Raw genomic sequence first — 13,287 nt, forward strand, 5'->3', positions numbered from 1 at the left:
TCCAGAGCAATCTTAAAGAAGTACTCTTATGTAGTTAAAACAAATAAAAACAAACCACTCATGTGGTTCATTTGTTTCTTTATCTTGTATTAACTGAAAACTTAATTTTCTAAAAGTAACACGGACAGTATGAACACATTGTCATTTAATTACATAGCATATAAGCATAGCCTTTCATTTGTACAGATGTGGAGAGATTCTTCAGTGTTTAGGCTGGTTATTTCTGGTGGTAGAATGTCAGATTATTTGTTCTTTTCATCTTTGTATCTTCTATATTGCTATAATATTTTATCAATCTATCATTTTTAGAAAAACAAAATCATCATTTTTTAAAACAACACCACAACAGATGTTCTGGTTTCATATACACACATTTGAGTGAACTGAGTTTTTGTTTTTTTAGTTGCAATTCAGTCAAACTGACCCAAGTCTATCAAATGTATTCAAAACCAAAGAGATGATATACAAATTTTTCATTAGTTGTTTAACTGTGGTATGGATTAACTTTAAGTTTGTTGAAAACATATAAAACTTACCCTTGTAAAGCTTTATGAATTTGTTTGCACTTTTGCTTCAACACTGCAAAAATACCTGAATAAAAAAAATACATTTGATAGTACAGCTGCTCTTTGAACAGTATGAGGGAGTGGGATGATTAGGGACACTGAACCCACTGCACAGTTGAAAATTCGAGTATGACATTTGATTCCCCCAAAACTTAAGTTGTCCCTTGGTATTTGCAAGGATACCAAAATCCACGAATGCTTGTCTCCTATATAAAATGACATAAATCAATGCATATAGTCAGCTTTCTGCATCCTTGGACTTCCAACCACGGATCGAAAATAGTATAGGTATTTATTAAAAAAAACTGTGCATCAGTGGACCTGTGCAGTTCAAACCTGTGCTGTTCAAGGGTCAATTGTAAATTTGGAAAATCTGATATTACTAATCTAAAAATATTTTTTAAAGTTCAGTTCATCAAATTAAAATGCTGCAAATCCTTCTATATATTAATAATACACAAATAGACAGCCAGTAACTCCTCTGAAGACCCAAGCTTTTGTTCTTGGTACATACTGACACCTCCTCACTCTGCTTTCAGCAAAATTGGGGATGAGGTTTTCTACAACAAAACAATGCCTCTCGTTTTTATCAACACTACAAAAAAACTGGCTAAGAATAAAAGTACAAATATATTTCTTATTTCTGGGCCCTAAACAATTTGGTAAAAGATAGAGACTGTAGTAATCTTTTCCTTGATATTTTCCCTTTACTCAAGAAAAATTTGGAAACCAAAATAACTGAGTGGAAGACTGAAGGGGCCAGTCTATTTGACAAGCAAGCATATGAACATACACACAGAAACACATTTCTTGATCCTCTGAATTAAAACTAAAGTTGAAAATTTAGAAATTTAGAAAATTTAAAATTCAGAAATACCAAGTAGTGCTTTTACTGTTTTAGGCTTTGGTGAAGAGGCATGATCATAGCCATAAGCCACACTTTAAATTTAATCAACTTTGTCTGTTAAGTAAGCTTCAGTGGTTGGTAAACTAGGTGCCAACTGATGACTCAAAGGCTGAAGGGGAAACTAGACAACAGTTATAAAATTATATATTACAAAAATTAGTAGCATACTTTAGCAAATTTCTCAAAAAAATGATAAACCAAAAGATAAGTGGCCCAGAGCTGAAGCCCTCCTTTGGGCATCTTCACCCACCAAGAGAGCCAGTTGCGTTGGCTCCAGCCCTGGGATCAGGGGAGAAACTCTAAAGCTAATCTCTGAGGTAGGAACAACTGCTTCTCTGTTGTTCTTTCTATAAATGCCTGATAATGAAATTCCGAGCCAGACTTTTGTTTGATAAATCATTTCTTCTAGGTAATTCCTCCAAAAAGCACACCAGGAGCATGGCTAACATAATCTACAATGTCTTTGACCTCCTGGGTTTGTAGGTTATACCTGGATTCTCTTCCATGATGTTGAGGGCCTCAATTGCAGCAGCAGCTAACAGGGGAGGTAATGAAGCTGAAAAGCAGTATCCCTGACCGGAAAGTCGCTGAGAAGAAACAAGTTAAAAACATAAATACATTTCTCTTTATTTTTTGGCTAAAACATCTAAAGGCACCAAATCTCTGCATCACCTACTGAACAGTAAGTGCAAGTGGTGGGATAGTAAGATCCAGGCATGTATAAAAGTCACACATGTAACAAAAACAAGACATTTTCTTAAAAAGGAGATATTTTCTAAATATAGATATTTTAACAAATTGACTCAAATAAAAATTGTGGTAAACTCTGAATGAAATATTGTAATTACGAGTTACATTCTGAGGTGACAGGGCAATGAGTTTCAGTTGCTTTTGTTTTTAAAAAGAACCTACCTGATGGTCAATTACGAAAGACCTGCCACAGCAAAAACCCCCAATAGAAGCAAGTGAATTCTCCATGTTGGCACTGATAAGATCAATATCATCGATCTGCCAGAAAAGAGGGACAGTGCCAATTATTCCTCAATTAAAAAACAACAACAACAACAACAAAAAGACCAATGTCAAGCCTAGAGACAGTTTCATCACTAATCATGTCAAATCTGGATTCTACAAACTACTTATATGAGAACAGAAGATAAACCACACAAAATCTATCATTAAAAGGATTGACTGATGTCTCAAAGGCTGCCTGAAAGTATCTTGCTTTAAACTTTTTGCCATTTCATCATGCATTCAAAATTTATACACAATGGAAGAGAGAGATAAATTAAAAGATGAAATCCAAAGCTACATGATACTAAAAATATTCAGAAGTACAAAAGTAAGATCACTTCCTAACCTTTTCCACAGAAGGTACTTGAGGTAAATAAAAATCTATCAGTTTTGAGCACTTTATCCCTCCTTGCATTCCATTTACCCTTCATCTTTCAAAAAGAAAATCAATTTATCCAAATACACATTGCAATAAATTCTTTGACCAAACTAGACAAACTGGGCAATTGGATAAACCTAATGCGCCCCGTGGGCTTCTGAGTTCCCACTATCATCTCAGCTCCACAGTATTCCTTTGATCCTCACTTTCTGTGCCAGCCCCCAGAACCAAGTTCCATTATGGCTATGTAGCAGCCATTCAATAATTACTCACTGATGGCCATGATAATGACTAGTCAAATCACATCTGGTGTTTTTCTAAGTGTTCCAGAGATTCAACAAAGAAACCTGTGCACTCTTATCCATTTTCTTAAAAAAACCTATTATTATGAAAAATTTCAAAATACACAAAAGTAGAGAGAGAACAGAAGAAAGAATCCCATAATTATCAAATCAGGGACAGTCTTGTTCCATGTCTAGCCCTTGATTATTCTTGTTTCTTTGGAGCAAATCACAGACTTCATATGGTTTCATCTATAATATTTCAGTGTGTACTTCTAAAAGGCATGTAAAAAATTTCTTAAAATCATCAAATATTTGGTGGTTAAACATGTCTCACAAAGCTTATTTTTGTTTTACAGTATTTGTCTGAATCGGGATCCAAATAAGGACTATACACTCTGTACTTACTAAAGCCCTCATACATATTATCTCTGTGACAACTGCTGAAAGCAGTTAGAAAACTAAAATAGTGATATTAGTGACTTTTGCTTCTTTAAAATTTTCATGTCTTTAAAATTTTCTATTGTAAATTTTGAATTATGTTTCTTTCCATTTATCTTTGATTTCTCAGTGCATGTAACTGCCAAATGTCAGTTTGTCTCTGAAGAGCATGTGTCAATCTAACTTTTCTAGGTCTGTTATGGGTAGTGAGATGCAGTTAATCTAAGGTGATTTTATGTTTTATAGTTGAACTTCTTAACACAGGTTGCAAAACTTTTATGCACAAGATCTGGAGAAAAGCTTCCTTGTACTTGACTACACAGTAGAGAGTAAAGATGGTTCTCCAGATGGCCAACTTGCTCCTCCCTGAGGCATTAGGAGCACAAACCACTAAGATTGGGAACAGCTGGGGCTCACTTTTCTTCAGCAAAAGAAAACATGACAAACTCACTCCAGTTGTCTGGGACTTTAAAGGGGCTTTGTGAATTCGTGCCAGTGGTGTTTCTGACACTACATATCTATAAAGGCATGACTCTAAATTACAGAAAATATAGAACTTTGAATATTAAAAAGAACATCCTTTCACTGCCATCATATATACTTTCTAAGGACTACTTAGGCAATTCTTACTGATTTTAAGAAAAAAACAGAAGGCATATTTAACTGTTTCTAAAGGAGAAACACTGAAAGCCAGGATCAAAAGCTACCATGTAAATAGAAGACAAATTCTATATGATTAGCCACTGTGAGTTTACAGGTTCTGAGGGAAGACAGGCCCCCTGATCTGACTGACCTGATTCTCTCTCTGAGCGCAGTGAAGTGACAGACGTTAGAGCTGCACAGCCCTGTACATCCATGAGGAGCACTGTCTGTTGCCCATAAACCTACCCAGCAGAATAGAACCACATATTTTCAATATGAGGGGATGTTCTAAAAAGGAGAACTTACATTGATTCCAAAATGTTCGGTGACTCCTCGGCCATGCTCCCCCAGGACTCCAAATGAAAGACTTTCCTCCAGGAAGATCCTAGCTTTGTATTTGTATTTTAACCTCACCTAAATGTTAAGAAAACATAACTTTAAGATACTAATAATTAGCAACAAATAAAACATACAGGGAAGAACAAAATTGAACCTAAAATGAAAAGGAGAAAAAACCATGTTCCGTTGATCCTCAACATAGGAGGATTCTTATTTGTGAATCTGCCTACTTGCTAAAATTTATTTGCAACCCCAAAATTAATACTCAGAGCATAGGAGCAGAGTAGTGAAAACTCTTGAGACACCTGATATGGACATTTAACAGGTGACTGCTTCAGCTTATATTGTAAGTAAGTGTCCTTTTCACAGTCTATTTATTGCCATGTTTTTTTTTGCATTTTGTGATTTTTGTTGGTAATCTTGTTTAGAATGGCCCAAGTATAATATTGAAATGCTGTCTAGTGTCCCTAAGTGAATAAGGCTGTGATGTGCCTTATGGAGAAAATACATTAGATAAGCTTCATTCAGGCATGAGTTATGTTGTTGGCTACGAATTCGATGTGAATGAATCAACAATATTTATTAAATAAGGTGTCTTTAAACAGAAACATATAAAATGAGGTTATATATTGAGCAACTGATGAAAATATAAACAGAGGCTTGCAGAAAACTAACTCTGTGTTTGTCCTAGGAACAACAGTTCAAAATTCCGTAATTTATTATTTGCAGCATGCTTATAGAACATAACTACCACAAACAATAAAAACTGACTGTACTTCAGATACTCTAAAATAATTCAATTTAACTCAGTAATACAGAGAGCACAATGCCAATTTTTACAGAGGGAAATGTTAAGATATTATGAGTATAGATATGTAATCTATCTGTTAAATACTGATCTGATTACATAAAAACTCCTGGAGAAATGTATGTATTCTTCCCTTAGTGGCACTGTGTTTTAATTTGGATTCATAGCATTTTTTGTAATGCAGAAAGCTTTCATCAATATATCTTCCCATCTGTTTTCCCCTTTGCTTTCAGGCTTATAAGAAAGTCCTTTCCCATCAAAGGTTCAGATGCACATTTACCTCTACATTTTTCTAACTATTTCATGTTATTTTTTTGTTTACACATTGAGTTGAACATATCATGTTTATAGACCCCTCAATGTTTAATTGATTTACTCCTATATGATATGTATGAGATCAGTTTCACAGGTGAATTTAAATATAGTGATTATTAACCATCGAATTTATATATATATGAGAAATTGACATGTCAAATATTCCTGTGACTCATACATCTTTTCCTGTGCCAGCATCATACTTTTAATTCATGAAGATTTAATTACTAAGATCTTTTTCCACTGAAACCACAGAAACAATGCACAAAATGTATAAGATGGTTTGATGTCCCATAACACATCTCAGATAATTTATTTTTTAATTATCAAGATTTTATTGGCTAATCTTGCTAATCAATATCGTATTTGCTAATTGATATCAAAAAGCCCAAAGAGGCCTCACTGGGCTTTTTACTGAATGTTCATTAAAAATGAATAAACTCATTTGGGGAGAATCAAATCTTTTCAACAATGTCTCTTTTCTACCCATTAATATAAATGAGATAGTTTCTAAAAACATGTTTCTGCATACATTTATGATAGTACTGTTACACAAATAGACAAATCAATGAAAGAAAAGTAATCCCAGAGTCAAACCCTAATTTGTATATCTTTACATACTCAATACTTATATATACTTGATCTATCCCTACACTTTATGTTTTGTTTCATTGCTTGGCTGTTTCATTGCTTGCCCATCGGCTCTGTTCTATTATTGCAGCACTATAGCATACATTTCTAGTATCTTTTGGCCCACTCTCTCTCTCTCTCTTATTATTCTATCAGTCTTTGATACTCACAAAAACAAGGAGAGGTGAATAAATACATCTCTTTTATTGACATTTAGGATGTACCTACGTTTTCTCAAAAAATAGTGAAAAATTTTAAAAATAAGATATGAAATCCTTAAATTTATTTGATTGATGGGCTCAGTGATTCAAACTTATTTATTTTTAGTGCTATTAATTTTTTATTGTCTAAAAGAAAAAAATTAATGAGTGTCAACATCAGTGTAGTGCTTTTCATATATACAGATTTCAATTTTATTCTGAGGCAATATTTTAATTTATTAAATTTATTGGGGTGACACTGTTTAATAAAATTATATAGGTTTTGAGTGTACAATTCTATAATACATTATCTGTATCTTGCATGTGTGTTTACCACCCAAAGTCGAATCTCCTTCATCATCATTTATTTGACCCCTTTTACCCTTTTATACTCCCTTCCCCCTTTTCCCTCTGGTAACCACCATACTGTTGTCTGTATCTATGAGTTTTTGTTTGTTGCTTTCAATTTTATATCTGAAAAATCATGATTCTTGACTTTTTCCATCTGACTTATTTTGCTTAGCGTAGATTCAAATTTCAATGGTCAAATGCAAGGATGGTTCAACATAGGAAAATCATTCGGTGTAATACATCATAATAACAGAATGAAGGAAAACCACATAATAATACAACTGATGCAGAAAAAGCATTGGACAAAATCCAAACCTTTCATGCAAAAACACTCAACAAATTAGGAATAGGAGGGAACTTCCTCAACTTGATAAAGGGCATTTATGGAAAACCCGCAGCTAACATATGGTCAGTGGTAATAGCCTGAAAGCATCCTCCTAAGATCAGAAACAAGACATGATACCCACTCTCGCCACTTTTAGTCAATATTGTACTGGAAGTTCTATCCAGAGCAATAAGGCAAGAAAAAGAAATAAAAGGCATCCAAATTGAAATGGAAGAAGTACCGTACCTATTCACAGATGGCATCATCTTATATATAGAATAAGATTCACAAAAATACTATTTGAGCTAATAAACAAGTTCAGCTAAAGTTGCACAATACTAGATCAATACACAAAAATCAGTTTTATTTCTATATACTAGCAATGAACAATCCAAAAAAGAAATTAAGAAAACAATTCCATTTATAACAGCATCCAAAAGAATAAATACTTAGGAATAAATTTAACCAAAGAAGTACAAGACTTGTATAGTGAAAACCATAAAACATTGCTCAAAGAGATTAAAGACAATCTAAATAATTGAAAACACATTTCCTGTTCATGGATTAAAAGACATAATATTATTAATATTATTACTTCTCAGAGCAATCCATCCATATATTCAATACAATTCGTATGAAAATTTAATGGAATTTTTGTAGAAATGGGAAAGCTGATCCTAAAATTCAAATAGAATTTCAAGGAACCCCAAATAACCAAAACAATCTTTAAAAAGAACAAAGCTGTAGAACTTACATGTCTTGATTTCAAAATTTACTATAAAGCTACAGTAACTGAGACTGTGTGGTACTGACATAAAGATAGAAATATAAACAAATAGAATGAATTTAGAGTCTAGAAATAAGCCCATATAACTACAGTTAATTGAGTTTTGACAAAGGGTGCCAAGACCATTCAGTGTGAGAACAATAGTTTCTTCAACAAATGGTGCAGAGACAACTGGATAACCACATACAAAATAATGAAGGTGGGCCCCTCCCTCATAGCATATACAAAAACTAAGTCAAAATGATTCTAAGAACTAAAATAAGAGCTAAAACTATAAAACTCTTAGAAGAAAACACAGAGATATATCTTCATGCCACTAGATTTCACGACAGATTTTTTAGATAAGACACCAAAAAACAACAGTATGAGCAACAACAAAATACTAGATAAACTGTACTTCATCAAAATTAAAAACTTTTGTACATTAAAAGACGCTATAAGGAAATGAAAAGTTAAACTACAGAATGGGTCAAAATATTTGTAAAGCATATATCTGATAAGGGTCTAGTGTCCAGAATGTATGAAGAATTTTTATAACTTAATGACAAAAATACAAACAACCCAATATAAAAATGTACAAAAGACTTCTATAAACATACCTCTAAAGAAAATACACAAATGGCCAACAAATACAAGAAAAGAGGCTAAATGTCATTAGCGATTTCAGAAATGCAAATTAAAACCACATACTTTACATCTATTAGGAGGTCAAAAATTAAAAAAAAACAAGTAAGTGTCAGTGAAGATTTGGAGAAACTAGAACCGTCCTCCATTGCTGGTGGGAATATAAACTGGTACAGCCACTATGAAAAATAGTATGGCAGTTCCTTAGTAAAACATAAAATTTCCATGTAACCCAGCAATTACAGTGCTAGGTATATACACAAAGGAATCGAAAAGTGAAAACAAGGACTCAGACAAATACTTGTACACAAATGTTTATAGCAGCACTATTTATAACAGCTAAAAGGTGGAAGCAATCCAAATATTTATCAATGGATAAACAAAATGCCAAATATCCACAAAATGAAATATTACTTAGCATTAAAAAAGAATGAAGTACTGATGAAATATGAAAACATTAAGCTAATTGAATGAATCTAGACACAAAGGGTCATGTAATATAGTAGTCCCCTCTTAGGCTTAGTTTATGTTCTGTGGTTTCAGTTATCTACAGCCAACTGCAGTTCAAAAATATTAATTGAAAAATTCCAGAAATAAACAATTCAATAAACAATTCATAAGCTTTAAACTGTGTACTCTTTGGAATAGTGTGATGAAATCTTGAGCTATCCCACTCTGTCCTGCCTGGGACATGAATCATCCTTTGTCCAGCGTATTCACACTGTAGACACTCCGCTAGTCACTTAGGAGCATTTGGTTACCAGATCAACTATCATGATATCACAGTGCTTGTGCTCAAGTAACCCTGATTTTACTTAATAATAGCCCCAAAATGCAAGAGTAGTGATGCTGGCAATTCAGTTATGCCAAAGAGAAGCTGTAAAGTACTTCCTTTAAGTGAAAAGATGAAAGTTCTCAACTTTAGGAAAGAAAAAATCGTATGCTAAAGGTGCTAAGACCTATGGTAAGAACAAATCTATCCGTGAAATTATGAAGATGGAAAAAGAAATTTGTGCTTGTTTTGCTGCTGCACCTAAAACTGCAAAAGTTACAGCCACAGTGCATGATAAGGCTTAGTTAAGATGGACAAGGCATTAAATCTGTGGGTAGAAGACATGATCAGAAAATGCATTCCAATTGATGGCGACATGCTGCACCAGAAAGCGCTGAGCCCTTAAGACTTCAGCAAAGGACTCCCCCGAAAGAAGTGACCACACTGACATAACTTTTATTACAGTATATTTTATTATTATTGTTGTTACTCTTACTGTGCCTAATTTGTAATTAATCTTCACCATAGGTATGCAGGTATATATAGAGTTTGGTAGTATCTGCAGTTTCAGGCATCCACTAGGGGTCTTGGAACATATCTCCTCCCACAGGTAAGGGGGGATGACTGAATATCATTCCATTTACAGAAATATCCAGAAAAGGTAAATCCACATAGACAGAAAGCACATTGGTGGTTGCTCAGGGCTAAGGGAGAGGGAAAATGGGGAGTGACTGTTTAATCGGTATGAGGTTTTCATTGGGAGTGATGAAAAGTTGTTAGAACTAGATAGTTGATGGTTGTGCAACACTATGCAAGTACTAAATGCCTTGTTTTATGTGTATTTCACCTCAATTAAAAAATCTCTAGTCATGGTTTCTAAAAACATATTGTTCTCCTTGTTAAAAAGCTGAGTTTTATAAAACACATATTGTATAGCTTTATTTATATGAAATTTTATAAAAGGCAAAACTACAGGAATAGAAAGTAGATCAATGGTTGCACTGGGCCAGGTTTGTGGGTACTGACTACAAAGGGGTATGAGGAAACATTCTGCAGTGATAAATCGATATTTTCTACATCTTGACCACGGTGGTGGTGATAGGGGTATATACATCTGTCAAAACTTATTGAACTGTACACTTCAAGTGTATTTTATGATATGTCAATTATACCTCAATAAAGTTAGTTTTAAAAGCTGAGTCTTGATTACTCTTTAAAGGCCATAGTTGGCATCATTTAATGTTAATCTACTTCCCTGGTATGATCAGAATGTGCTTATGGTACCTATTATGCAAAGCAATGCAGATGTTATACATTAAAAATGGTCATAAACAAAAGGCAAACTGCCAAATAGTCTGAATACTAAAATAATTAATAATCACGGTTGCTTACCAATTCTGGAAGAGGACAAATAGTTCCAGTATTCATGTATAACCCTTCGACTACAATAAAACGTCGAGTTACACGAGCCTTGCGAGGATTCTTTAAAACAAAAATAAAAAATCCAGACATTTTAAATTTCAGTGACTCTAAATACAGTCTGTTGTATGCTTCCTGGCACTTTCCCCTTGCAAGATTCATCAAAATAAGTAGACAGACAGACAGGTAGGTAGTCTCGATGAATTTCAAGCCCAGGTTTAAGATACTGTTACTATGAGATGAAGATAGTGCTTTCTTCTCTCAGGCATGTTTTTCAGTTCATACAATCAACTAGGCTACCTTACACACACACACGATCCCCAGGCACTGAGAATATTAAAACAAAAACTAAACCTTCCAAGTCCAGAATGACTGGGAAGGGGCCCAGGGAATTTCCTGGTGAGAAAGGGATGTTTGATGTCATGATAGGGGCCATGATACTCAGGTTACATGGGTCTAACCAGTGGTCAAAACTGTATGGCAGGATTGTGCATTTCAGTGTCTGTAGATTTTATCTAAAATAAAAAGAACTATAACAATGATGTCAATCATCAACATAGAGATGTAGTAGTAGGGAGTCAGGTGGAAGATAAGATGATACAGGCTGGGAGAAGGGGAAGGAGGCTTCATTACACTATTGTTCCCTTTGAATGTGCCCCAAACTTTCTGTAACAAAAGTTAAACAGACAAACTCTGCTTTCCCTAATCAACCAAAAGAACAGATGAAAGCCTTTTCCTTCCTTATTCCTCACTACTGGGTCAAGTAAAATTCGACTATGACCTCATCTGGTAATGTCTGAAGCCAGGGAGGTAGAAGGGCTTTTTCAGACAACACACACCTTCCCACACCCCACTGATGGTGGGCTGCTAATAAACCACTCATGCTGCTGAATTTGTAGATGCTTCAGGTGTACTGGGCTGAAAAACAATGAGATCCACAGAGTTTGCTACCATCTTCCTACTCAAAGGCTTCTTGTCTCTAAGCTTCTGTCTGATGGATAACTAAAAACTCAAATATCAGAGCTATACTTTAATGAATATTTTAGAACCCATACTTGGAATGCTCAGAAAGTGTCTGTTTAAATATGCAAAAGTATCCACTGAGTTTCCTCGGTCATCTCCACTCGGTTATTAACACAAACCCGAAGGCTGGGGGTCCTTAGGACATAGGGGCATCCTGCCTCTGACTACCTTTCAAAAATGAAGTATTTTTCTTAGGATTTAAAAATATTCAATGTAGAAATCTTGTGAAATAAAAAAGTACAAAAAAGAATTTAACAAATTAGCTTATCACACCATAAATTGATAACTTTTATCTCTCTTGTACATACATATCTTTATAAATTAATTTGTTCAAATCAGGATTTTACTGCAATAGTTTTAGGACCTGAGTTTTAAAAACATTATGTTATGAATATTTCCACATTATTTAATATTATTTAAAACATGATTTCGGGAAAGATATAATATTCCACCTTGTAGATATTCAAAAATTAATGATTCTTCCAATGTTAGGACTAAGGTTGTTTCTCTTATTTTGCCTTTTCACATTGTATTGTGAATATCCTTCAATCTTTGACACTACTTCTAATAATCTTCTAAAGACAGCACCCCAGAAACAAGTCAGAAGGGTATGGATATTTAAGAATCCTGGAATATATTTGCTCACTTACCCTCTAGAAAGGCTGTCACTTGAAACTCTTCCCAGAATTACGGGACGGCTCTCTGTCTCATCACAGATATCAGTGTTTGGCATAGATTATTATTATTAAGAAATGTTCCCTACTTGAATAGGCAAAAACTCCTGGCCTAATTTTTCTAATTATTAGCGAGGCTACACTATTTTTCACTTGCTCATAGTTATTTGTATTTCTTCTTTGAATATATTTGTATTCTATTTTTAACAACTGTCATTTAACTATTTTTAGAAGAGTTAGTATGGAACAAGAGAACCCTGAAGGAAAAAAAAGAAAAGAAAATCATCTTGGGAAATCAACAACAAAAAAATTTGATTCAAACCTAAATTAAACTGCAATATTTTTATTTACTTTCAAGGGAAAGATGAACATTTAAGTAAAAAAAAAATCCCCAAATTTAACATTTATATTTATGTGAAAATGAAAGTGAGAAAGAATTATTTTTAAAAAGCAAAATGTAAAGTTATTTAGAAAGCCAACTCTTAGCAGGAAAATATAAATTCATTAGCAAAAAAGGTAAAAACTATAAAATAAAAATAAATTTCAAGATGATTTCTTGTTATTCATAAAGAAAGTTCCATGGATAATAATTCTGGTAAAACACACATATGAGAAACTTGAAATGTTTTCCAAATCTGTACAATACCAAGTTGGTAAAATAAATTCTATAGCAGACTGATCAGTGTTCTTCAATCTGGTAGCATTCTATTATTAAGTCAGAATAAGAGACATCTTTTGATAATATGTAGAAATAAAGTCATCAGTGGAATGGTCTCAATTTTAAGATTTT

At 33.7% G+C, this 13,287-nt stretch overlaps 1 protein-coding gene across 2 annotated transcripts in view; it reads right to left on the bottom strand.

The window, feature by feature from the left end:
- Positions 1 to 13,287, bottom strand: part of SPTLC1 (serine palmitoyltransferase long chain base subunit 1) — a 56,235-nt gene that overhangs the window by 10,157 nt on the left and 32,791 nt on the right. For both annotated transcript variants that reach the window (XM_006914929.3, XM_025048968.1), the window contains exons 8-12: positions 10,774 to 10,863; positions 4,537 to 4,644; positions 2,386 to 2,481; positions 1,964 to 2,060; positions 537 to 591 (exon numbers count right to left, since the gene is read on the bottom strand). In XM_006914929.3, coding sequence (XP_006914991.1) covers positions 537 to 591; positions 1,964 to 2,060; positions 2,386 to 2,481; positions 4,537 to 4,644; positions 10,774 to 10,863 — 446 coding nt within the window. The remainder of the gene's footprint in view (positions 1 to 536; positions 592 to 1,963; positions 2,061 to 2,385; positions 2,482 to 4,536; positions 4,645 to 10,773; positions 10,864 to 13,287) is intronic.

This window comes from Pteropus alecto, unplaced genomic scaffold, assembly GCF_000325575.1.
Source record: "Pteropus alecto unplaced genomic scaffold, ASM32557v1 scaffold256, whole genome shotgun sequence".
Lineage (NCBI taxonomy): Eukaryota > Metazoa > Chordata > Mammalia > Chiroptera > Pteropodidae > Pteropus > Pteropus alecto.